Below are 27,507 nucleotides of genomic sequence, written 5' to 3' on the forward strand. Positions count from 1 at the left end.
CCCAGGTCCTGGCTAGGTGCCACCCTACTGTCATTTCCAGGGCTACTGCCACCCTGAGAGTGCTGCCCAGTAGTGGGTGCAGCCATTTCATCCCTCTCAGTGGATGGTAAATGGCCTGCATGTTCAAGTCCTTTTCAGGGTGCTGAGGCAAAGAGCAGTCTCCCTACTGGCCTGGCTCATGGTTTATGGAAACCCAAGCAGAGTGTCCCCTCCTGGGCTTGCTGACCATAACCCGTTTCCCCACTCCACTGCTTGGGCACTACACCGGTTCAGGCATCCCCATTTGTTCTGTGTCTCCCAGAATCCTGAGACCACAATAACCTACCTAGAATTCTGCCCTTTTCATCCCCTGAACCTTTTTCAGAAAGGGACGACTCTCACTGGAGCAGATTTCTAAGGGTTCCAAAATTGCACTCTGGTGTTATATCACTTTCTGGTAGCCAGCTTATGGACGGCCACTCCCACCTCCATTTATCTTCCAATATCTCCCCGCTGATTTATGATTCTGCACCTCTTACCTTGCAAAAAGCAGTCATTTTTCTGCTTGTAGAGTTTCAGATATATTTTCTTACAACTCAGGGTGAATCCGTGGATATTCAGAATGGTTTTATAGATAACCAGCTAAATTTGAGGGACCAGATGAATGAGGTTCCCTTATCTGCCATTGCACCTTCCTCAGATCTGTATTTTTTAATTATTAAACTTATCTTTGTCACATTAAAAAGCAGGGCAGTATGTTATTATTTGAAAATAACAGTAATTTTTCTGTGTAAGGCAGTTTATGCCAAAACATTTTTATATGTTCGCAAGTATAATTTGCAGTGTTATCAGGTCTATATGCAGCTGAAGAAAGAAGAGAAATGTTATAAGATTTCAAAGGAATTTAGGAAGTTGAGTTCATATTAATGTCTTGCATTTGATTAGTCTTTTAAAGTTTAGAAACCCTTTCACAAACCTGTAGATCAGGCCTTCAGTGCATTCTTTAGGGAAGGCTTTCCGAACTTCTTGCCTAGAAAAACTCTCCCTAGCACAGGATTTTAAAATCCACTTTTTAGCATTCTTCATTGTTGTGCTTTAACATTTATTATCTGAGTCACATTTTTCTTCCTTACTTGTCCACAAGCGCCAAGAGACTGATATGCACATGAATCACTATTAAAATTGAATCCTATTAAAATGAAGATTCTGGTTCAGTAGGTCTGAGGTGGGTGGGCCTGAGATTTGCATTTCTAACAAGTTTCTAGGCCAAGCCAAAGCCAAGGGTGCTGGTCAGCATCCCACATTTTGAGTATCAAGGAGTTAGTTGCCTTGGGCCTTATTCCCCTCTTCCCATTAAATTCCTGTTAATTACTTTTGCAGAGAGATGTGTCTATTTTTTCTTTTCCTTTCTACCCATCAACCTAGGTCCCCAAGGCTTTCTCTTCTATTACAGTCTCTCCTTCTATCCCCCTCCATCTGCAAAATCAACATTCTTAATAGACTGGCTTAGCACACTTTCCCAAAAGAAGCCTCCTCTTGAGGAACTCTAGTGTCATTGACTAAAATGTTTTCTTTTTTTCTTTTTCCTTTCTCCACTTGATTCCTTCAGGCAATGGACCATGGGATTTAAGGGACCAGCAAGGAACATTCCTTATTCTCCCTTGCAGTTCTGGGGACCAATTCAGTTACAAATGCAGAACAAAGATGCTGTTGTGATTTTTTTTCCAGTTTTATTATGATAAAGCTGGTTGGGCAATGTGGCTGGGATCTATAGCCAGAAAAGTTTGCTACTCTGCCCTCTCTTAGAGTAACTTCAGTTTCTTTTAAAGCATCAGGCCACCCCACTGCAGAGGAAGCGCCTACCCCTGTCATCTACCACATGGACAAACAAGACTCAGGGGCACCTAGAGGGTGATTGGGTTTTGCTGCCTAGTCTCTTTCTCAGCTTTACCACTAAGGCAGATTGCTCCTACCACAGAACTGGGTCAGGAGCAGAGAGGGCTTGAGGGCACTACTGTTATTTTCCTCCTGGAAGACCCCCTAACACTTACAAACACAGTGGGATCAAGTACAGGTACAGTACAAGACCTCCTAGCACATACAAGTACAGTGGTATAAAGGGCTTTTTCTAGTTGGACAGAAAGCCAAATGTGTTCTGAAATCTCAGAACCCAAAACCCCTTTTTCCCACTAACCTTCCAAGGAAGTCAAGATCCCCTTAAAGCGAAGGAGAAAGCAAAGGTCACCAACTTTTGGGTCCTTTATACAAATGGAACAGATGCTTGTGGCTTCTTCAGTGAAACCCTGGAAGAGAGTTAGGCTTGGAGATGTGGTGGGGGCGGGGGCGGTGACCGGAGGAAGGAGTATTCGGAGTAGAGACAGGATGGCCCAGTAGCCCCAAAGGAAGACGAAGGCAGTTGTAAACAGCAGAGTACGAAGGCCTGCTGATCCCCGACATGGACGGAACTAGAGGGTATTAGGCCGAGCAAAATATGTCGGAGAAAGCCAAGTACCATATTTCACTTATATGTGGAATGTGAGAAACAAAACAGGTAAACATAAGATTAAATAAGATTAAAATAGAGAGGGAGGCAAACCTGAAGAGACTTTTAAATATAAGGAACAAATTGAGGGTTGCTGGAGGGGAGGCGGTGGGCAAATAGACAAAATGGGTGATGGGCATTAAGGAGGGCCCTTGATGTGATGAGCACTGGGTGTTAGATGCAACCAGTGAGTCACTAAATTCTACCCCTGAAACTGTAATACAGTATATGTTAACTAAGTTGAATTTAAATTAAAAAAAATTTTTTTTAAGGGGCTGCTGCACCATCTCTCTGGCGTTCTCTCTCCCCTCCCTTCTCCTTCTGCCATCCTTGCCAATTCGTAACACTGATGGTTGTTTCCATTTTCAATCTCTTGACCATGCATGAAACGAGCTTGAGATGAGTCGTCATCAACTGGTAACCACATATCCCGTGACAAAGACTATGAGCAAACTTCGTCAGGCTTCTCCGAACCCTCTTCTCAACGAGGCCTTGATCTTCGGACTTCCATGTCTGTCTTTGTAGTGCCTAATGCAGCAGAAATCCTACTAAGTCAGTTCTGTAAGAATCCCTCATCCTCCCCCCCTGCAATCGGATCATGCCGGCCGGCCTTTAGCAAGAGCCTTATCAAGCTCATTTAGACAGAATCCCCCCACCCCTGATGTTTCCTCTTAGTAATTTTCCATCCTGACCCCCACCCTGCCCCTTGGCTATGTTATGCCCCACTTGCCCATGTTGTATTCGGAACTGAGCCTGGTTCTGTACTGGGGTCTGTTTTCCGCTACTGCAGGAGTCTTGAATAAACCCAGCTTGTACCACTCTCCTGTAAGCTCTGGTTTTGACACCCATCCCCACTTCTAGTATCAAATATGGCCAACATTTTTGAAGCAGCAGAATTACCAGGCCCAAAGGGGAGTTGCTATTGCACTACATTTTAATCATATTTGATGTTTACCTCATGCTAGATGCTATATAGCACACAAAAATAGATATAGTATTTCCTGGCCTCAAGGAATATTTGATGTGAATAAAAAAACAAGAGAACTAATTGGCAAATATTCATCAAATTATTTTACATGGCAAAGAAAGGAATACCATAAAGGATTTTTGGTATTTTACATTTAAATTAATATATATATATCTGCTTTATCTTATGGTATATGGTGTAGAATAATGGAGATCGAGGTAGAAAATCAATGACTGCCTAGCTCTGGAACTGGTCAAACCTCACAATGGGGTGGTAGTAGGCAAAAAGCAAGAGGGAGACACTTACAAAGGCAAGAAATCTAACACAACCTTTGAAGGAAATGCAACAGGACCACCACTGAAAGGAAAAGGCAGCTTCTTGGGAATCAGCTCTGCCTCAAGGTCAGCAGTCTCGCAACAGGAGCAATGAGTGCAGACAAGCCAAGGACTGCAAATATGAACACGTTTGTTGGGTCTCTACTGGCTGCCTCCTCCTTAGTCTCAACTTCATTTCCTCCTGGCAGCCTTCTGAGTGCTTTACCTACATTGGAAACCTGACCCACCACTCGCCTTTTAAACAGCACTCTTCAGTGCCTCTGCACAAGACCCCAGCTCCTTCTGCTGGCTTCCCGGGATCCCATGATCAGACTGACCCCTCTGGACTCCCTCCTCCAGACACAATGCTCTGGCAACACTGCTCCAGGGACTCACCAGGCCGCCTCTCGTATCCTTTACTTTGCTCGGGTCAGTCCTCTGCCGGAAAAGCCCTCCTAAGCGTAACCTAGTTGTCAAGATGGATTTAGAGGCTTTCCCTGAACCTTCCTGCAGATGACAGGGGGCGTATCTCCTTTCCTAGACCCATGACTTTACAGTGACTGGTTGGCATGACTTGTTTCCTTTTGACACTGTGAGTTATCGAGGGCAGCGTCTAGCTCTTACTCATTTTCAGGATCCCCAGCACCTACCTTACTGACCCAGTGAAAGTTTGTTGGGGGAAATAAAATTCCTTCAAGCAGGGAGGCTCCAACACACTCCTCTGCAGTGGTTTCCAGGCATGAGTGGGGTTGAAAGGCTGGTTCTGCTTTTTCCTGTCTGGGTGACTTTAGACAAGGTTTTCCAAGGTACTACTGAAAACAAACCTGGCCACACCCATCTGGCAGGGCTGTCGGGAAGAGTGAATGAAATTAGGTGAAGCATTTAGCCCAGTTTGACCAAGCATGGTTCCTTCTTCACCCCTCCAACATGTGCCCCCAACTTGCAAATCTCACTCTCAACACAGCTCGGGACAGTAAACAAAAAGCCTGTTTACCCAAGACACGTTTAATTGTCAGACTCGAGATGAAGGCCAGCTCTTTGTAAAGAGGAAACTGTGGTCCCGCGTGTGTCCTCGGCTCACTTCTTGGAGGAGCAGTGCTTCTGGATTTCTTCTGCGAGCCAGAGGCAGTGCAGGATGCGCTTCTGCTCGGCCGCCAGCTCCTTTTCAGAGAACTGGCCCAAGAGTTTCTGGACAAATATATTTTGATCTTTCAGAAAAATATTCTTATTGACTCCGACATTCGGCATATTCTCCAGAGACCCAGATTTAAAATGGAAGCTCAAGTGTCGGTTTCGTTTTAGACCAGGCCCTTTCTCCTCGACCCAGGTGAGCGGACTGTGAAGAAAAAAGAATCACAAACGTCAGGTCACAAGGGAGAGCCAGCGGATGCTCGCGGGCACCTGAGGCCCTGGTGACAGGCTTTCATTTTGCTCCCATCTACCTGGGAGCTGATGCTCGAGGGAGTGGCCCCAGGGGGCATCTGGACCTCCACCGGCCTCCCCAAGGCCTCAGGCGATTGTTCCCAACTTTGCTGCCCAACGTCCTCTGCTGAATTTTGCCACCAGGCAAGGGAATTCGTTCAGTGATTTCTGTGTGAACATCACTTTGGCTTTTCCTTTTGTGACTGGCTTATCCGTAACTCTTTAAGACAGTTTTTAACTCCAGTTAGCTAATCGACAGTATTAGATTAGCTTCCGTGTACAATACAGTGATTCAACAATTCTGCACATCACCCCGTGCCCGTCACAGGTGCGCGCTTTCATTCCCATCACCTGTTTCACCCATCCCCCGCCCACCTCCCCTTCGCTCTCTCTCCCTTCCTTTCTCTCTTTCTCATTTGTCTTTATCCTGAATCTCATACATAAAGGGATCCAGATAAGGGCTACAGGGAATGTATATACCACCTGAGATGGTGTGCAAAACTGTTTTCTCCCGGGACACCTGGGTGGCTCAGTTGGTTAAGCAGCTGCCTTCGGCTCGGGTCATGATCCCAGCGTCCTGGGATCGAGTCCCACATCGGGCTCCTTGTTCAGCAGGGAGCCTGGTTCTCCCTCTGCCTCTGCCTGCCATTCTGTCTGCCTGTGCTCGCTCTCTCCCCCTCTCTCTCTCTGATAAAGAAATAAAAAAAAAAAAAAATCTTTAAAAAAAAAAAACAAAAAACTGTTTTCTCCCTGTGTTTGTGCATTTTAATGGAAAGCAGTGCTTTGGTCACATTCTCCCATCCAAGTACTAACCAGGCCCGACCCTGCTTAGCTTCCGAGATCAGACGAGATCAGGTGCATTCAGGGTGGTATGGCCGTAGACTGGTCACATTCTCAAAGAAGTCTATGAGCCCAGCGCACACTCCAGAAAACACCTGCCTCCTGACTAACAAAGCACCTGTTTCTGTTTCAAATCTGCCTCCCCCCCAGCTTCCTGCTACGGTCAGCAGTCACAAAACCTAAAATCCAAATAGGACAGACTCCACTTCTCCAAAGTCCCTCCTTTCTCTAGGATTAACCTTTCTGTCTTTGTAGTAGATCAAAGCTGTGTTATCTGCTTAATGAAACACAGAGAAATCTCCTAGGTAGGCTCTGACCTAAAGAAGTTCCACTGAATAAAATGACAGTAAAAGACACAAAATCTGCTTTTTAAAAATATATTCTAGGGGCACCTGGGTGGCTCAGTGGGTTAAGCCTCTGCCTTCGACTCGGGTTATGATCCCAGGGTTCTGGGATCGAGCCCTACATCGGGCTCTCTGCTCAGCAGGGAGTCTGTTTCCCCCTCTCTCTCTGCCTGCCTCTCTGCCTACTTGTGATCTCTGCCAAATAAATAAATAAAGTTTAATATATATATATATATATATATATATATATTCTAAAAACAATATGGTACTGATTTAGGGATATTTTGAATGGAAAAAAACATTCACAGTTCTTTCACCTAAAAACAATCTTCAACTTGAGATAATCCTTCCAAATCTTTGCCTATATGCAGATGGCATACAAATCATCAAGTGAAAATACTTTTTGATTATGCTGCTTCTACTTGTTTTACAATATTTGTATGATCCTATGGTGGTGTTTTGATTATTTTTTCGGCACATCATGCACAACTGATAATATTTTAATACTGCCAAATATTTAAGCCTCTTCAATTTTAAATTAACACGAACGCTCTGCATTCAACATCGTCGCACATATACATGCATATATAGTTCTCCCCTCTTTTTCTTAGAACAAAGTTCTGGGAATGAGATGGCTTGTGGTTGGCCTCTGGCTACTTCTTTTTGCTTTCCCCTCCCTTTTCTTTTCCTAAAGCAATGAGTCAGGGGGAAGGACAAAGCAATTTTGTTGAATAACTGTGCTGACAGTTTTCAGTGTGAATAGGGAAGGTGTTAAATCTTGAGTACACTTCAAGTTCTCTAGCCTTTTCCTCTCCTGTCACCGTTCCTCAGATGTCCTCTCTCTTCTTCCTTTGCTCTGCAATAGGTCAGGCCTGGGGTGGGCAGATTAGACCAGTGTCACTAAGGAAAAAGGGAAGCTACCTTTTGGGTTTTTCTGCCTCCAGACTGATGGTCCCTGGTACGGTTTAAGATTTAGGTGTGAGGTTATAGGAAAAGGAAAAGGACCCAAGCAGGTCACTCAAGAATGTTTTGGGTGTTGGACAGAACTCAAGGCTGCCTTTGAGCTGGGAAAAGGGGTCCTCCCCTTCAGCTAACCTAGCTGCCTAAGGCCTACACTACAGTGTGGAGGTGTGTGTTTAAGAGGAAGTACATAAAGGGGGAGCCAAGCCAATACCTATGTCTGTAGGGAGACATCAGGAGAGATGTTGACAGAAAAACTTCCTTATTCTGTGGTCCTGTCCGTGAAGAACTTGAAAAGTCCTGGTTTCCTAATCTCCTACTCACGTTTAAGTGAGAATACTGAATGTTGGCACTTTATTGCCAGCTGAGGATGGGACGTGGTCCGCTCAAGCTCTGAGCCTAGACAACAGTTAGCTCCAGACATCCCAAACAAAAACGCAAGCTTTAAACTCACAGACAGCTTCTCCATGCTTCCTCTTGGTGAAACCTTCATTTGCAAATATCTGCATTTGTCAACGTGGGCATGGACTCCCTACAAAAATGCTTCCTACTTCTCACCCTCTCCAGGAAGGTGTTCAACCACATCCACATCCCCAGTATCAGCACAGGTCTGCCGGCCCAGCGGAGGCGGTGATTTTTAATGGTGCTCTCCCCCAAGGCCCAGAAGGACGAGCAGGCAGGGAAATGCACGGCTTCCATAGCACTCCTGCCGGCTGGTCTCGACAGGACAGCTGAAACCTGTAACTGCTGTACGCTGACTATCCACATAGGGTTTGGATTAAAGAAGTATTTTGTATCTTTTTACAAAGTGTGAAAACCGCTGGCAAGATGGAAAGAACATGGGCTTGAGAATCAGCTGCACTGGGGTTTCCTGGATGACCTTGGGATCTAAGACGGTGACATCTGCCCCGCTGCTGGGTGAGGACTGCCATAAGGGAAAGACAAGGTCTGATGACGTTTTGTAGGGTGTAACTTTCTTGTGCCCTTCCCATGCATTTTTGGGGAGAAGGTGTGACAACTTGGAGACAGGAGATAGGCTGCCTAAGTGTGACTCTCACACAATCACTTAGTTCTGTGCCCTTAGCAAGTTTCTTAACCGCTCTGAGACTCAGTTTCCCAGATGTGAGTAATAAGGCCACTTCAGAGAGTTGGTATAAAGATTATATGAGAAACTCTTTGTTAAAGGGCCATGTGCCTCACACATATAGTAACTGCTGTAAACAGTAAACATCCACTAGCACTGGCACAATGGGGATTCAAGTAATGATCTGTCTTGCTAGTCCTTTTACTTTAATTTTTCAAGATCATGCCTCGTCTCCTAATGTGTAGTAACAACCCTGGAAGGACATTTTTTGCAGCTTTAGGAAGCTCTGGCCTGCAGACTGGGACAAGCTTACTTGACAAGGTACGGTCAGCAGCCAAGACCGCATTCACAGGATAAGCTGGCTTCTCTTTGTCACGGGGCACGCTCTACCAAGGGCCATGTAAGCTGAGCAGAAACCCATGTGCTTTGAAGAGCTGCAGGTCAGCCGAGATTTCTATTCTGAAAGTTACTGAAATGATTCACGTATGAATCAATGATAGCCTATAAATCAAAAATTCATATTCAGGTCAGACAGAGAATCTAAGAGACAGAAGTTAAATTAAGGTGTTAAGTTAAAACTAAGGTGTTGAACCGCTCATCTAAAAAAAATTTGGTTATGGGGCGCCTGGGTGGCTCAGTGGGTTAAGCCGCTGCCTTCAGCTCGGGTCATGATCTCGGGGTCCTGGGATCGAGTCCCGCATCGGGCTCTCTGCTCAGCGGGAAGCCTGCTTCCTCCTCTCTCTCTCTGCCTGCCTCTCTGCCTACTTGTGATCTCTCTCTGTCAAATAAATAAATAAAATCTTAAAAAAAAAATTTGGTTATGCCTCAGACTTTTAAAAATAAATAATTATTACAAACTCTTACAAAAAGTTGGTCTCCCTTTTTAAACATTAATTTCCATGGCCAGTTTTGTTGGTTTTAACTGAGGTTGACATTTAACATGATATGAGTTTCAGCCCCCAGCTAGTTCTTGTTTTTTTTGTTTTGTTTTGTTTTTAAGAGTTTTATTTATTGATTTGAGAGAGAGAGAGTGTGTGAGCAGAGGAGAGACAGAGGGAAAGGGAGAAGCAGGTTCCCCACTGAGCAGGGAGCCCAATCCGGGTCTCCATCCCAGGACCCTGGGATCACAATCTGAGCCAAAGGCAGACACTTAACCCACTGACGCCCAGCCCACGGCTAGTTTTAAAAGCACACAGGCTTTAAAACATTTCATAGTGTGATGACAAAAATTAACATTAATGCTGTTTATTTACTGCTTTAACACTGGATACAAACAAATTAGAGATATTCAAACCATTCTGATCCACCTACAAAAACTTCTCATGTCCTTCCATATAACGTGAAGTTTAAGGAAATGCAAAACCTCAGATGTTACCTCCACCATAATTTCCTAATCAGTGAACATGAATATGGAGCGTATCACTCTACCTCCGCAGTTGTGGTGGTGTGAGATTAAAAGTACAATCCGTGAAGTACAAAGTATTCTACGAAACTAAGAATTTATTATAATACGGCATTTGCCATCTGCCCCAGGCCCTCGCATGATGCTTGCCTCCCTTTGCAATAATGACATCTTATTCCCTGTCTGACTCCTACTCAGATTTCGAGGCTGAGCAAAGCAACTTTTCCTCTGAGAAGCATCCCCTGGCCTCTCCAGGTTCCCCTTTCCTGAGTTCTTGCAGCACCCATGTGACCTCTAGCTCTTGCTACACATGCTGCGGGGACGCTCAGACCACAGCCACCATTCTAACACTCACAACGTCGGCGTCAGGGCCAGGCCCCACCAGTGTGATTACCCCAAATGCGGTACTTCGAAGCTCTGCCTACTTTACCTGCATCTATGACCTCTGCCTTTCCCTTCCTTGCCAAGAGGAAACTCCTCAAACGGACACAGATCAGACTTCATTCAGGAACTCAAATACTTTTCTCATTTTGTCAAAACCCACCTGTTTCTCTTATTTCCAAGAGACCCAGCTACCTGGAAACACATACAGAAACAGTACAAAACACGTGCTGTTTTAAATATTTTACAAAGCCTCAATGCTTTTCAAGGAAAACTATGAATGTGCTTTTTAAAAAAAAAAAAAAAACACTTGGTATAAAAAAAATAAAGAATTAGAACATTTTGGGAACAGTATGGCAGTATGATATAAAGCTGAGAAACAAAACTTTAAATTTTGGTCACACTGAGGGATGCCATAGGAAGCAAGCAGGTAAAATGTCAAGGGCAAGATCTAGGTTGTAGTTTTGGGAATTCACTGCAAAATTCGTCCAACTTCACCATATGTCTGAAACTTTCACAATAAGATGTTGGAAAAAAAAAATTCAGGTCACAGAGGTCACTGGATTTCTGCCACTGGCTGTGTGTGGCAAGTACTGCTTACTTGTGTGGCTTACACAACCTGCCCGAACTCTGTAAGCCTCTAGTTCCTTCCTGGCAAAGGGGCTCACGTCTGTCTTACTTACCTTACTTACAAGGCTGCTGTGCGGATGAAAGGAGGCAACCGAAGTGAAACTCCAGCACCTGTTCTACCTACAAATGCAGACAGCCCTTCTAGAGTCGGGGGTCGGGGGCTTAGGCCCGCCCAGGCTTTGTCTAGGTTCACCTCTGTGGACACACAACAAGTTTCCTGCCCCTCAGTTTCCCACAACCTACCGTTTGTTCTCTGTCTCCAAGTACACAGTCATTTTCATATACTGATCTTCCTTTCGTTCTTCCAAAGTGGCAGAGACGAGAGAAAGCTCCCCGAAGAGGGAGACCAGCCAGGTCAGGCGAGAAATGCCACTGAACGCAGGGAAGCCAAACCGCTCTTCTTCCAACGGGCTAGCTGTGGGGAATGACAGGTACCGTGGGACTGGGAAGGAAGGTGGACGGCAAAGTGGGCTTGTGGGCAGAGGCCGCAGTGGGGCAAAGCAACCTCACTTCCCGGAGTGCTGCACAACGTGACCACTGATATTTAGTGCCCAAATGAAAACTCTTTCCTAGAAGCGTCTCTCTTCTGCCTTCTTTACTCAACTCCATTGTGTTAGGAGGAGAAGACATTTTATTGGAAACAGTCATTCATCTAGCCCACGGGATAATAAAAATATTTTAGGCTTCTAATATATATATGTGTGTGTGTATGTATATATATATATATATATATATATATATATATATATATATATATTCGATATCTCCAGATATGGATATGGATGTATAGCTTGCAGACAGAACATATACACACTTACATTTACAAACATCTACACCCTCTTCAGTTAGTGACTTAAAGGTTTGTAAAAGAAGAAGAATCAAGGTATTTTAGCCCAGGTCTATATTCCTATAAATACCATATAACTACCAGTATAAATGACAATAGGGTGAAGGCACCAAGATACCTATGAAGAAAACAACAATACTTATAAATATGTCAAAAATCAAGAAAATTGATATAGTGTTAAGTGTTTCCTTAGTCTTCATAATCTCCTATATAAAAGTACATTCAAAAGAATATTTGTGTGAGGGGCGCCTGGGTGGCTCAGTGGGTTAAATCCTCTGCTTTCGGCTCAGGTCATGATCCCAGGGTCCCGGGATCGAGTCCCACATTGGGCTCTCTGCTCAGCAAGGAGCCTGCTTCTCTTGTTCTCTCTCTGCCTGCCTCTCTGCTTGCTTGTGACCTCTGTCTGTCAAATAAATAAATAAAATCTTTAAAAAAAAAAAAAAAGAATATTTGTGTTAGAAATATGTGTGGCCAAGACAGTGTTCCTGACTATCCCTGGCCCAAATTTTAAACATAATCCAAAGCTAAAAGGCTACAGACCTGCTATGCTGTTTACAAACCACTGATTTCTTATAAATTTGAAACTGACTTGAAATCCCTAATTATGACTATGCTTTAAAAAAGGTAAGTTATAAGTAAAAGCCAACAAATTTATCTGTTTCATAGACAACACAGTTTGAAAACATGAGGACGTAAGCATCAAACTCATAAAAGCAAGACTTCTCCTCCTCAGTGGGTCACTCTCTGGTCTTATGCTTTGGAGAGGATGAGAGCAGCTGTCAGATGTCTGAGCCATGAAGTCAGAGGCCTGAGCCCCGGTCTGGCTCCACCACTAGGCTCCCCTTGTCAACTCTGTGAAGCTACTCACATCTCTGATCTTCCTTTTTTCCTGTATAATGCAGGTATTAATACCCACTTTATAGGATTTTCATATGAATTAACATGAACTAATGCATATCACATACTTAGCACAGTGCCTTGTATAGATGAATGGTTATTATTTGTTACAACGACTCTATTGTTAGTTAAACAATGAAGGTGGATTTCGAAATGATGTCCCACTGTTATTTTCTGGACCTGGACGTTCATAAGGAGATGAATGGTTTTACCACTTAACGCCTGGCCACATCAGGGTTTTGCTGAGGAGAGCCCTCAGGAGAGGTGGCCCTGTTACCTTAGGGTAGAGCCAGATAAGGAGTCCATACAAAGGAGCCTCAAGGATGCTCATTTCCTATTGCTAATGGAGCTACTCAAGTAATGACCAACTTTATGTAATCAAATATACAGTGGATCACATAGTCTGGCTGCAACCAATGTCCTTGTAACTTATTAGAGGCAGAAAGGGGCCATGCATATTCTAATTGCTCTGCAGAGAGAATAAAAATGTTCTCCTCCCCAAGAACCTGTCTCAGTCCATTTTGAACCTCCTATGGAAAAATCACCTCCAATTCGTTAGGATTTAACAAGGAAAATTCTACACCTAATAGATTCGGACGGTAGCATTGGTCAGTTTAAGATTTCTAACATACTTTTTCACCTAAGGCCCACCAAGCACTTCAGTCTCATTTCAAGAAAGAAGAAAAACAGGTATTTCTATTGTTTGTGGCCACGTGGGCAGATAACATTAAGTGGCCTTCAGTCAGAGAGTCTTTAGCGAAAATGAATCCAAACACGAGAGAGAACTAGGTAAGAGCCCAGTTAGCCTGCCGGCCTCACCGGTTCCACATGACCTGTGACCCCACCTTGAACTGACCTGTGAAGAGAAGAGACCCTTTCAGCAGATCCTTCCCCACCACTTCTTTTTTCAGGAACGCAAACTCCTCCATCAAGAGTTCAACGTGCTCCTCATGCAAGACCTTCCCTGTCATGACAAGAATGGGCGTAAAAAAGGCAGTCATCATCAGCTGTCGTACGTGCATCCCAGATTCTAGGTCTGTCTTTCCCCAGTGCAGGACACAGAGACCGCAGAACCAGCCGGGGGACCCCGGTACCCTTACATACCCCAGCTGAAGGCGGTGCAAGTTCTAGGCTTGCCACAGAAATGGCAACCTAAGAAACCAAGATGGTACCCACCTGTCCAAAGGCAAGATTAAGATCCGGGAAGCACTAACTTCAATTCTAGCCAGAAGGGGGCAGCACAGCATAAAAATATAAGAAACACAGAGCCGACAAGGAACTGGCTTATTTACTACTTGTTGCAACTTTGTACACTGAAACTTGAATATTACCCCCCACACACATCCTATCCCTTGTTAATCACCATTTCACTGGGTCTTTTTACAGGTTTGCCTCTCTGGGCTCCACAAAATAGTGATATCATATAGTGCTTATCTTCCTCTAACTTATCTTATGTAGCATATTTTGCTCAAATATTGTAAATGGCAGGACATCCTTCCTTCCCGTAACTGAGTATTCCATTTCGTGCATGGACCACACCTTTGTAAAATATTCATCTGTTGCTGGGCATTTGAGCTGTTGCTATTGGGAATAATGTGATAAATACGGGAGGGCAGAGACTATCTATAGAAACAATGACTTTACTGGCAACATGATGGCAATAAAATCATATTTTTCAAAGTGAATGACCTAAATGCTTCCATGAAAAGGTAAGGGTTAGCAGCCTGAATAAAAGGACATGACCCATCTATATACTGTCTACAACAGACTCATTTTGAACCTAACGATATATCAAGACTGAAAGTGAGGGGATGGAGAACCATTTTTCATGACAACAGACCTCAAAAGAAAGCTGTGGTAGCAATTCTCATATCAGACATCTTAGATTTTAAGCTAATCACTGTAGTAAGAGATACAGAAAGACACTATATCATTCTTAAAGAGATCCAACAAGAAGATATAACAATTATAAATATCTATGCCCCCAACATGGGAGCAGCCAAACTACATAAGCCAACTGTTAACCAAAATAAAGAAACATATTGAGAATACTACCTTCACAGAAGGAAACCACAACACTCACTCTCAGCAATGGGCAGATCATCTAAGCAGAAGATCAACAAAGAAACAAGAGCTTTGAATGACACACTGGACGAGATGGACTTCATAGATATATATAGAGAGAATATTCCTCCCTAAAACAATAGAATAGTCATTCTTCTCAAATGGACATGGAACTTTCTTCAGAATAGACCACATACTGAGTCACAAATCAGGTCTCAATTGATACCAAAAGACTGAGATTATTCCCTGCCTATTTTCAGACCACAATGCTTTCAAACTGGAACTCAATCACAAGAAAAAATATGGAAGGAATTCAAATACTTGGAAGCTAAAGACCATCTGCTAAAGAATGTCTGGGTCAACTAGGAAATTAAAGAAGAACTGAAACATTCATGAAAACCAACGAGAATGAAAACACATGGGTCCATAACCTGTGGGATACAGCAAAGGCAGTACTAAAGGGGAAATACATAGCCATCCAAGCCTCACTCAAAAAAGCAGAAAAATCCTGAATATACAAGCTAACCTTACACTTAAAGGAACTGGAGAAAGAACAACAAATAAAACCTAAACCATGCAGGATGAGAGAAATAATAAAGATCAGAGCAGAAATCAATGAATTAGAAACCAGAAATACAGTAGAGCAGATCAACAAAACTAGAAGCTGGTTTTCTGAAAGAATTAAGAAGATCGATAAACCACTGGCCAGACTTATCCCAAAGAAAAGAGAAAGGACCCAAATTAATATAATTATGAATGAAAGGGGGACTACGACTAACCACAACTAACACCAAGGAAATAGAAACAATTATTAGAAATTATTATCAACAACTATATGCCAATAAATTAAGCAACCTGGAAGAAATGGATGCCTTCCCGGAAACCTATAAACTACCAAGACTGAAACAGGAAGAAATTGACAATCTGAATAGACCAATAACCAGCAAGGAAACTGAAGCAATGATCAAAAACCTCCTAAAAAACAAGAGTCCAGGGTCTGATGGATTCCCCAGGGGAATTCTACCAAACATTTAAAAAATAAATAATACCTATCCTCCTGAAGCTGTTTCAAAAAACAGAAAGAGAAAGAAAATTTACAAATTCGTGCTAGGAGGCCAGCAGTACCCTGATCCCAAACCAGCTAAAGACCCCATCAAAAAGGAGAATTTCAGACCAATATCCCTCATGAATATGGATGCCAAAATTCTCAACAAGATCCTAGCTAACAGGATCCAACACACAGGATTACCCATCACGACCAGGTGGGATTTATTCCTGGGATGCAAGGGTGGTTCAACGTTCACAAATCAATGTGACAAAAAACATTATTAAAAGAAGAGACAAGAACCATATGATCCTCTCAATTGATGCAGAAAAGGCATTTGACAAAATACAACATCCTTTCCTCATTAAAACTCTTCCGAGTGTAGGGATAGAGGGAACATTACTCAATTTCATAAAAACCATCTATGAAAATCTCACAGTGAATGTCATTCTCAACAGGGAAAAGCTGAGAGCATTTTCCTTAAGATCAGAAACCTGACAAGGATGTCCACTCTGGCCATTATTGTCCAACATAGTAAACCATAAGACACCTAGGAATAAACCTAACCAAAGAGGTAAAGAATCTATACTCTAGAAACTACAGAATATTTATGAAAGAAATCGAAGAAGACACAAAAATTTGGAAAAAACATTCCATGCTCACGGAGTGGAAGAAAAAACATTGTTAAAATGTCAATGCTACCCAGAGCAATGTATACTTTCAATGCCATCCCGATCAAAATACCAATGGGATTTTTCAATCCCATTGGAACAACTGGAACAGCTGGATCAAACAATCCTAAAATTTGTATTGAACCCGAAAAGACACTGTATTGTCAGGGAAATGTTGAAAAAGAAAACCAAAGCTGGGGGCATCACAATGCCTGACTTCAAGCTATAATAAAAAGTTGTGATCATCAAGACAGCTTGGTACTGGCACAAAAACAAACTCATAGATCAATGAAACAGAATAGAGAGCCCAGATGTGGAACCTCAATTTTATTGTCAACTACTCTTCGACAAAGCAGGAAAAAATATCCAATGGAAAAAAGACAGTCTCTTCAATAAATAGTCCTGGGCAAACTGGACAGCTATGTACAGAAGAATGAAATCGACCATTCTCTTATTCCATATAAAAAGATAAACTCTAAATGGGTGAAAGATCCAAATGTGAGATGGGAATCCATCAGAATCCTAGAGGAGAACATAGGCAGTAACTTTTTCAACACTGGCCACAGCAACTTCTTTCAAGGCATGTCTTCAAAGGCGAAGGAAACAAAAGCGAAAATGAGCTTTTGGGACTTCGTGAAGATCAAATGCTTCTGCACAGCAAAGTAAAGGTCAACAACACAAAGAGGCAACCCACAGAATGGGAGAAGATCTTCACAAAGGACATTACAGATAAAGTGCTGGTACCTAAGATTTATAAAGAACTCAATCTCAACACTCAAAAAACATAATCACATCAAAAATGGGCAGAAGACATGAACAGACACTTATCCAAAGAAGACATACAAATGGCTAACAGACACATGAAAAAATGTTCAACATCATCAGCCATCAGAGTTTCAAACCACTTTACACAGTGATTCGAACCACTTTACACTGGTTAGAATGGTAAAAATTAACAAGGCAGGAAATAACAAATGTTGGAGAGGATGTGGAGAGAGGGGAACCTTCTTACACTGTTGGTGGGAATGCAAGTTGGTGCGCCACTTTGGAAAATGGTATGGAGGTTCCTCAAAAAGTTGAAAACAGAGCTACCCTATGACCCTGCAATTACACTACTGGGTATTTACACTAAAGATACAAATTTACCTAAGGAATTATGTAACATTCCTTTACATAAGCTTGAGAAAATACCTACCTCCAAGGGTTTCTAGGAAAATTAAATGAAATGACTTATAAAGTGCCTAGCAGAGTGCCAAATTGCTGGGATATAGTAAGTATTTAATAAATGACACTCCTCTTGAGAAACAGCACAAACTACAAAGTATGCAGATAAGACAATCAATTACTCTGATTTGGACATTTTTCCATTAGCAATGTAAATATCGCATGAATAACAGTGGAATAATATCATGACACTAGCGCAAGTCGAAGCTAATTCATGCTTCTCATTAGAGTAAAAGCCGTAAGTCTCTGACAAAAGTTTGCAAATCCCCACTCATCTCTCCACCTTCTTAGCCCTCCACACACACCCATTATGTCCACAGGACAGGGGACTGGGAGCCCACGGGACATATCTGGCATAGGGTTGAGTTTTGAAGGCATAAAGATGGTACCAAAGACATTTTACCTGCAGAAACTCTAAAAGAGGGTCCATGTTCCACAGACAAACTATACATTACCTTTCTGCTCTGCCAGCTTCCACAGGTCCCGAGCTGCTGCCCAAGACAGCGTCATGGGATATTCCACAAGGACATGCTTGCCAGCATTGAGGAACTGCCTTTGGAAAAAAGAGAGAGACAGAGAGAAAATACACTGCAAGTAAGTGTCAATAAAACACCCTGCATGACAGAGAACGGGCTGTGAAAAATACATGTAAGTCTCTGGGTCACGAAGGAATGCAGATGAGAGTGGGGGCCAGAGGCTAACCTGTACTTCCTGTCCCTTTCTCCTAAGCTAGAAGAGGCGTTCTGGTTATGTGTTCATTTGAACATTCATTCGTTCACTGACTATACTCATCATTCATGACTACACTCATATAGTCAACTAGGTACTATTTGCCTGCTACTCCAGAGGAGAAACAAATGACATTAACCTGTAAATTGCCTATTATCCCGTGGGAGCCATACACACAGCCTACCACACCCATGAACAGCCAGCGCTGCCTTGGTCAGTATGAAAAGGCTTCAGTATCATCTGACATGTGAGGAGGCATTTTCCAGGTGCGACCTACAAGATGAGGGTACGGAGATTTGTCCACTGGGGTCATGGCATGAGTTTCAGCACAGCTGGGGAGTAGACTACTGGCGGGAGAGGGAAACAAAGTCATAAAAGTAGCTGAGAGCCTGACTGTGCAGAACCTAGAATGCTCTGCTCAGAAGTTTGGATTTTATTCTCCAGATACTCCTAAGGTGCAAACATTTATAAACTGAGAACTACAAAATCACCTTTTTAAGGAAATACACTCTGGTGCCAAAGTAGGGTAAAGGGAACCAAGGAAAGGTATTTCTTTCTACACTGGAGCTGAAGCAGCCAGGAGGGAGCAGCCTATCCTGGGGAACAGCACGCTGGCAGCTGCAATTTAATGTAAGGACCGAAAAGGGAAGTGAGACTCAGGGGCGTGGCTGTCAGGTTGTGCATGGGGCTCCCCTTTCCAGGTGCAGTCCCCCCAAAGGCTCGAAGGGCTCTAGGCTTCACATCTGAAGGTACGGCAGGGGGACGTGTCACTTCTCTTGCTTTATAATGTCATCTGCCCTCTCCGATGTCACCACTACCTTCTTTCTGTCGCTCTCTCATGGCAAAAGCCGTTCCTGTTAAAGGAACTCTTGGAGATACTTAAAATGTTAAAAGCAACAAAGGATACAATGGTGACAGCTGATCCAAACTTAGAAAGGATTACGACAATTTGCCAAAGTGCCATGAAGATACTGGCTCCGCCTCCCAGTATGACAAGAGGAAGCACTATTCAATCTGCTGTCAATGAATTCTTTTACAAAGAACACCCTTCAATTCTTTGTATTGTTTTAAATTATAGTATACCAAATAAATATTAGTTTGACGTAGTTTTCATTTTCTTCCACATTTGTAACTCATAGTTAGAGTTTTTAGCATTTTGACCATTTTTTTAAATGGATTTTATATATTTATTTGACAGACAGAGATCACAAGTAGGCAGAGAGGCAGGCAGAGAGAGAGGAGGAAGCAGGCTCCCTGCTGAGCAGAGAGTCCAATGTGGGGCTCGATCCCAGGACCCTGAGATCATGACCTGAGCCAAAGGAAGAGGCTTTAACCTACTGAGCCACCCAGGTGCCCCTAGCATTTTGACAATTTTTAAAGGTGATGGCTCCACTGTGAATTTCCCCTTCAGTTATTAAAATTTCTTTGAGATTTCAGTTTGCCCCGTCATTTTTATGCTCCTGCTCTGCTGTGCAAGGTAAGGACCACCGACATTGAAAACCCACCTGATATAGTCTTCGTGGCTAGAGCTCTCACTGCAGATAAAAGCGACCTCAACCTCTTCACTGGAAAGAGCATCTTCCAAGGAAATCTGCCGGACTTCGTCAATGTTCCCAAGCTCTCGTCTATTTGAGAATAACAAAAATGCTACCCAAAAGTCCACAGCATATCCGATAAGTGAGCACCATCCTTTTTCTCGCCTCCCAACTATGTCCTGGTAACCAGCTTTTGGAAATGAAGAAATTAATTCCCTCCCTCCCTCCCACTTCCAGGATATTACCTGCCACAGAGTGAGAAATACAGGTTTAAGTCAAGACACCTGGCATTGAGTGCCGACACTACTGCTAACAGCTTGTAGGACCTGGCAGTCTTTGAATTAGTCCGTCTCTAAAATGAAAACAACTGCTCTCCTTTTATCACAGGAGAAGTGGTCTCGAGGACCACTAAACTTTAGGACTACCAGACTTCACTCACAGTCTAAGAGAAGAAGGAAGACACACATGTAAATATGTAAGCTCAACACTACACGAATATGAGAGCTGTCGTGCTTGGCGGTTCAGGTGGGAAGTTCAATTAAGGTGAGGAACATCTAATCTAGGGTTTTGGAGGAGGCTTCCTGGGTGGATGGTAGGACTTAGCAGGTAGCATGTGAGAAACAGAGCATGTGAGAAGGGGAACAGTGTGATAAAGGTAGGGGTGCAGTAAAGCAGGGGGTGTGAGCTGGCCATCTTCCCATATGACTTGAGTAGCTTAGAAGTCGTCACTATATCAGGCACAGCAGCCAGCTAGCAGAGGACTGGGGTTTCAGGGACAAGGAGAGGCCCCACTTCAGCCTTGAACCCAACTATTGTGTTCAATCCAGCTTCAGGTAGGGCTGTAATGGGAGTTACAGCGCTGGTGAATAGTCATTTTGATCTCCCGTTTATGTGCAAGTCCCTTCGACTCTTACTGAGGGGAGAAGACTGACCAAGGGCAGATTCCTACCACTTCCGGGTCTCTCTAGTGCCCCGGATGGTCTGTGTGGGCCATCACAGCAGTTAACCACGCTTTGTTCGATTTCTCTAAAGCATTAAAAAGCAGAGAGAGGTACCTAGGTTGCTCCCCATCCTCTCTCCTCAGCCAACACAGTGTCTACATCTTGTTCACAATTAACACGCATAAATGACCTTATACCGTGTGAGTTCGGTGACTGGCGTATGTAAGGAAGTGGTGAGTGGTGGAGGAAGGGACTGCGTGAGTGTGGGTCAGAGAAGAAACACAGTGAGAAGTTTGGTTTTGACTGAGTTACAGGGGATAAAAGTGAGGCTCAAAATTACCAAAGGGAAAAGAATACATGTTGCTTAGATGATGGGCTTTGGAATCAAACAGACGTGTATTCAAAGTTAGGCCTTAGACTTTCTAGCTGTGTGTCCATAGGCAAATTACATAACCTCTCTGTGGCTCAGTTTCTTTATCTGTAAAGCGGGGTTCATAATGCTATCTGTATCAAATAGCTGGTAAGGCTTGTAAAGCCCAGGGCCACTGCATGGATGGCTATGACGATAACTGATACAATGATTAAATGGCACACACCGATGGCCTTCTTTCAGGCCAAGCCACCATGTGTTCACTGTGCCCCTTGTGTCACCATCAGGCCCTACTCTCATCTTCCCTGCCTTTGTCTTCGCTGTATATCCCCACTGCAGGTCCAGGACTCCGGCTCCCAGACTCATCCCAACTTGCGATCTAGTGGGGTTGACCCTGAGCACGGTTCCCTGGAATGACCCCAGAGCTGGCTCTCTCTCTTCCTGGGTCTGGAGAATCTCTATGTCCCAAGCCCTAATTCACCTCATTGGTTTTGCCACGAATTACAAGGCACAGGATAAATGCCAGCCACCTGGACACGAAGCCAATCAGGTTCAGGAATGCTGAGGAAGGATGCGGATTCCGCAAGTCCCTGATCCGCACAGAGCCGGCTCTGCCAACGCCAACCACCACCACTCCGAACTTCCTCTCAGGCTGAAACACAAGGACCAAGGAAGGATTTTTAAAAACAGTCAAAGCCTCTAGCAGAGAACAGCAAAACAAAGACACATCAGCAGGACCAGTAGAGTCCAGACAAGGGAGAAAAGGAGCCGACCCAGAACACACATGAAGCCATAGCATATGAGGGGTGGGACTAAGACACTCCCTGAGCCGAGAGCCTGGGGAGCAGTGAGCTCCACCCAGCATATATTTCTTTCTTTCTTTTTTTTTTTAAGATTTTATTTATTTATTTGACAGACAAAGATCACAAGTAGGCAGAGAGGCAGGCAGAGAGAGAGGAGGAAGCAGGCTCCCTGCCGAGCAGAGAGCCCAACGCGGGGCTCCATCCCTGGACCCTGAGATCATGACCTGAGCCGAAGGCAGAGGCTTTAATCCACTGAGCCACCAGGCATCCCCCAGCACATATTTCTAGAGACGCTCTGACGGTGTCATCCGCAGAGAAGGCTCCTCACACTTGGCGTTCCATTTCCACCACCTCCTCTCCAACGATGAGAGATTTCCCTCTTTAAGACGTACCTCTGTACTCCCTGAATCCTTCCTCCAGGGGGCATGCAATCTGATACAGGAGGGCTCATTCTTAGAGAGATGCTGCCACCCAGGACACGGGGCAAGCCCTGAGTGGTCGGTCACCTTATTCAGACGCCCCACTACAGCTTCTGACTTCCAGCCAATTTCACTCCCACTCTCCGGGGAAAGCTTACCCAGTATTCGGGTGGACTGTGAAGGGCTGTATGCAAATAGTACCAGAGTGAAAAATCAAGTCGATTCTTAAAGTTACAGAGCCTCTCAATTCATCCAAACTGATAGAAATGACCTCTACCTCGAACCCAGTCCACCTAGGGTGTCTCCGAGTGTAGAAATGGGAATGTCATCTTGGATTCACCCATTCCTGCCACCCGTGATATGTGTCTGTCACCATTTCCCACTGATTCTGCCCCTCCCTGTGTCCGCAGCTCTAGGGCTGGCCCAGGATTTCTTTGCCTAAGTCAACTGGTCTCACTCCTTCCAAGCCCATCCTTCCCACGCATCGCCCACAGGCTTCCCAGAGCAGCTGCTTAAAATAAAACTGCAGTCCCTCCCCTGATTAAAGCCCTTCATTTCCCAGCTGTTACTGGCTGATGGTGTCCTCCCAAAATTCATATATTGAAACCCTAATCCCTAGTATGATGGTATTAGGAGATGGGGCTTTTGGGAGGTAACTGGGTTTAAATAGGGTCACGAGGCAGAAGCCCTCATGAATGGGATTAGTGCCCTTAGATGAGTCGTAAGAGACCTTGCTGCTTCTCTCTGTGCTCTGCCCAGGTGTCAGCAGTCTGTAACCAGAAGAGAGCCCTCAACCAGAACTTGACCGTGGAACCTGATCTCAGACTTCCAGCCTCTGGAACTGGAAGAAATAAATTTCTGTTTTTTATAAGCCATCCGGTCTATGGTACTTTATTGGCTTTGATAGCAGCCCAAACTAAGACACCGGCTAAAGACAGAAAAATACTTAAGTCCAAGTTCTTTAAAAAAAAAAAAAAAAATGCTGAATCATTATGCTGTATACCTGAAACTAATATATTATTCTATGTCAATTAAATCACAATTAAAAACATACTTTAAGATAGAAAAAAAAAAACCCTCTGCCCCTGGGTGTTCATGGAACAAAAACATTAAAAATATTTCATTCTCTACTCCAGCCCCTCACCCAAGGTGTAGTTCCCTCAGATTCTCCCATCTCGGTAAATGCCACACCATTCACTTAGCTGCTCGGGTCCCTAAACTTGGGAATTATCCTTGCTTTTTTCCTCTGTCCCCCATTCCATACCCAATTCATCAACAAGTTGTCAAGATCCATCCATAAGCCTTCTATCTACTTCTGTCCATCTTCATTGCTACCCCCTCACCCAAGTCACAATCTCATCCATTCGACAGTTCCAGCAAACTTTCTAACTGGTTCCTTTGCTTTACTCTTTGCCCTATTCTGTCTACTCTTCATACAGTAGCAAAATGATCTTTAGACTAAATATAATCAGTTAATTATCTGCCCCTCCCCACCCACCTCCCAGGTTTCAACTCTCAGGAAGCCACCTGTTATACTCAGAATTAAGCCCAAACCACTTGCTGTGGTCTACAAAGGCCTTTGTGATCTGGCCCCTGCCTATTTCTCTAAGCTCATCTCCTAGCCCTCTCCTTCTTGTCACATTGGCTGTCTTAAGTAAACCATACATGCAAAGGCCCTCTTTTAGCATGTCACAGTCATTTTGCACCTCAGGGCCTTTGCATGTATGGTTTACTTTGAAAAAGTGTCAGACTCCAGGGATGTACTGTGGACAGACCCTGCTCTTAACAGAGACCTTAAAGAAGGAAGAGAGCAAACAAGTCAACACATGAATAAATGTCAAGTGATAGTGTGCACTACCAAGATAATGAAGTGGGGTAAAGGGCATAGAGGGAGATTATAGGAGGGGGTGCTTTGGTTTTGAAGGGGTGGTGAAGGAAAGCCTCTCTGAGGAGGCAGCTTTGAACAAAGACCTGTATATACTGAGTAAATGACCCACACAGTTACATGGGGGCAAATGAGGCAGAAGGAAGCATTCTTTCAAAGGCTTCAAGGGAGGCAGATACCTGCAGGGCTTGGAAATAGTGGATATAATCATAAAACATGCAACAACATACGTCTTGTACTTAAATATGAAAGTCTTAGGGTAACTGGGTGATGGACATTAGGGAGGACAGGGGATGTAATGAGCACTGGGTGTTATAAGACTGATGAATCACTGAACTCCACCTCTGAAACTAATAATACATTATATGTTAATTAATTGAATTTAAATTTTTTTTAAAAGGCAATTTAAAAACAAGCAAGCAGAAAGGCCCGAGTATTAAAATAAAAACAACCATTTTGGTTGACTGCATTAAAAAAAAGAAGAAAACATAAAGCTGTCTGGTATCTCCCATCTCTCTCTTATCTTAAAACTTTTCTTCTTTATATAATACTTATCACTTAAATATTTTAAAACCACTTTTGTCTATAAAATTTAAAAACAGATATTTAATAAATAAATAAATAAGAGGGTAGGAAAATCTTTACCAAAGACTTCTTTACCAAACATTGAGGACTTCCAAACTTGGCTCTGTCTACTACTTCTGGTCACCTCTCCCACTGCGTACCTTTAGACTTCTAACTTTCCAAACAACTGGAAAGTACGTAAAACTTTGTACGTTTGCTACCTTTAAGCCTTTGCAAATCCTGTGTCCCTTGAGCTCCTCCCTACTGCCCACCTGCAAATCTTCAAAGCTTTGAAGACCTGGGCATCTTATGAAGTCCTTTCTGATGCTATTGGTTAGATTATTTTTTTTTTTTTGCATCTAATAAAATTCACCCATTTTAGTAAATGTCTATGAGTTTTGACCAACATACAGTCATATTACCACCACAAATCAAGATATAAAATAGCTCTATCATCCTCCTCCAAAATTACTTATGCTCCTTTGTAGTCAAACCCGACTCCCACTCCAGGCAACCGCTGTTTGCTTACTCTCTCAATAGTTTTGGCTTTTCCAGAAAGTCATATAAATGAAGTCATACAATATGTAGTGCATAAAAAATGCATTTTTTATCTACATTGTTACATGTATCAGTAATTTCTTTCTTCTTCTTCTTCTTCTTTTTTTACTAAGTAGCAGTAGTTTACCGTATGAATATACAGATATGTTTATCCATTTGACAAATGAAGAGCATTTCTCCTGCTCCCAGTTTGAATGAATTCATAATTTATTCTATTATGAATAAAGCTGCTATAGTCGTCATTGACTAGTTTTTGTGTAAATTAAACATGGTTCTTATTTAACTTGGGTAAATACCTGGGTATAAGAGTGCTGGGTCATATATTTAAGTGATTTGTTTGAGACTTACAGTAAATCATATGTTATGTTTGCTGGGTTTTATGTCACGCGTAGATTTAACTTTATGAGAAATTGCCAAACTGTTTACCAAAGTGAATCCTGGAATGACTCTATGTACTATTGTGCATTCTCATGGCGTTCCACCAACATCTAGTTCTATCAGGTTTTCTTCTCACCAACATCTAGTACTATCAGGTTTTTCTCCTCCTTTTCATTCTAGCCATTTTAATTGGTATGTTGTGGTATCTGTGGCTTCTACTTACATTTCCATAATGACTAGTGATGTTAAGGGCTGTTTCATGTGCTTATCTGCTATCTGTATATCTACACTGGCGCTGTGTCTATCCAAATCATTTGCGAACCTCTATTCGGTTGTTTTCTTATAGTGAGTTTTTAGAGTTCTTCATATATTTTTGATACTGAATTCATTTGTCAAATTTGTAATTTTCAAACAGCTTCCAGTCCGTAGCACGTCTTTTCATTTTCTTAAGAATGTCTTTCTAGGAGCTTGAAGTCTTAATTTTGATGAAGTCCAACTTATCAAAAAAATTTAATGTATCATTCTTCTGGCTAACACAAAGACACAAAGACTTTCTCCTATGCGTTCTCTCAGCGATTTAACAGTTGAAGGCTTAAAGTTTCAGTTACTTTATGTTCTCATTTGAATTAGTTTTTGTATATGGTGTAAGGTATGAATCAAGGTTCTTCTAAAAAAATTTTTAGGTAGAGAGGCAGCCTCTCGAATGTGTATTCCACAGGCTGAATCAATTGCTCACAGTGAGGCAGAGGTATGCCAGGCTTGTATGTAAATATACCCAGACTTCACGCCCAGCTAATGTACCATCTGCTCTGGAAGCCATAATGAGCTTTTCCCCCTCTTTGCGTATGATATCCAATTGTTCCAACAAAAATTTATTGAGAATAACTTTTTTTCCCACTGAAATCCCTTTGTACCTTTGTGATATTGTCTCAATTGTTGCAGTTTTATAGTAAGTTTTAAAATCAGCTACTGTCAACCTTCCAACTTTTTTCCCTTCTTTTCCAAAACTGTAGTTCTGCCTTTACATAAAAGTTTTACCATCAACTTCAATTTCTAACAAAAAGAAAAAATCTGCCAGGATTTTGAATGGGATTACATTGACTCTATAGATTAGTTTGGGAAAAAAAGAAACAACTTGGGATAGTGAATCTTCACATTCATGAACATGATATATATCTTCATATGTTATTCTTTGATTTCTTTTATTCTGTCATTTTCAGTGTATGAATCTTGTTTTGTTAAATTTATACCTAAGTATTTTGTGATTTTTAGTGCTGCTGTAAATAGTATTTATTTTTTAGCTTCCACTTTTAAACTGTTTATTGCAAATATATAATTGATTTTTGTATACTGAGTCAGATTTTCTACATAGACCATAAGTCAAACATAAATAGAGATGGTTTCACTTCTTCCTTCTCAATCTAAAGTGCTTTATTTAACTTTCTTGCCTTATTGCACTGGTAGGTCTTCCACTATGATTCTGACTTAGATTAGTGGGAACAGGCATTCTTGCCTCATTTTTAATCTCAGGGAGAAAACACTGGGTCTTTAATATGAAAAATGATGTTAAATGTAGATTTTTTTTTTGTAGATACCCTTTATCAGGATGTGAATATTTTCTCCTATTCATATTTTGCTGAGATTTTAAAAAAATTATAAATGGTCTAGTTTTATCAAATGCCTTTTCTGAGTCTACTGATGTGATCGTTTAA

General features: G+C 42.7%; 1 protein-coding gene across 2 annotated transcripts in view; it reads right to left on the bottom strand.

Annotated features, from left to right (window-relative positions):
• Positions 1 to 4,788: 4,788 nt before the first annotated feature.
• Positions 4,789 to 27,507, bottom strand: part of BLVRA (biliverdin reductase A) — a 37,544-nt gene continuing 14,825 nt past the window's right edge. Inside the window, exons 3-8 of one of the 2 annotated variants that reach the window (XM_032305187.1) lie at positions 21,719 to 21,840; positions 19,848 to 19,967; positions 18,069 to 18,166; positions 13,466 to 13,573; positions 11,109 to 11,280; positions 4,789 to 5,138 (exon numbers count right to left, since the gene is read on the bottom strand). In XM_032305187.1, coding sequence (XP_032161078.1) covers positions 4,880 to 5,138; positions 11,109 to 11,280; positions 13,466 to 13,573; positions 18,069 to 18,166; positions 19,848 to 19,967; positions 21,719 to 21,840 — 879 coding nt within the window. In that variant the 3' untranslated portion in view covers positions 4,789 to 4,879. Of the gene's footprint in view, positions 5,139 to 11,108; positions 11,281 to 13,465; positions 13,574 to 18,068; positions 18,167 to 19,847; positions 19,968 to 21,669; positions 21,841 to 27,507 lie in introns of those variants that run through there. The other variant, XM_032305188.1, reaches the window with a different exon arrangement.

This window comes from Mustela erminea, chromosome 11 (genome assembly GCF_009829155.1).
Source record: "Mustela erminea isolate mMusErm1 chromosome 11, mMusErm1.Pri, whole genome shotgun sequence".
NCBI classification, from domain to species: domain Eukaryota; kingdom Metazoa; phylum Chordata; class Mammalia; order Carnivora; family Mustelidae; genus Mustela; species Mustela erminea.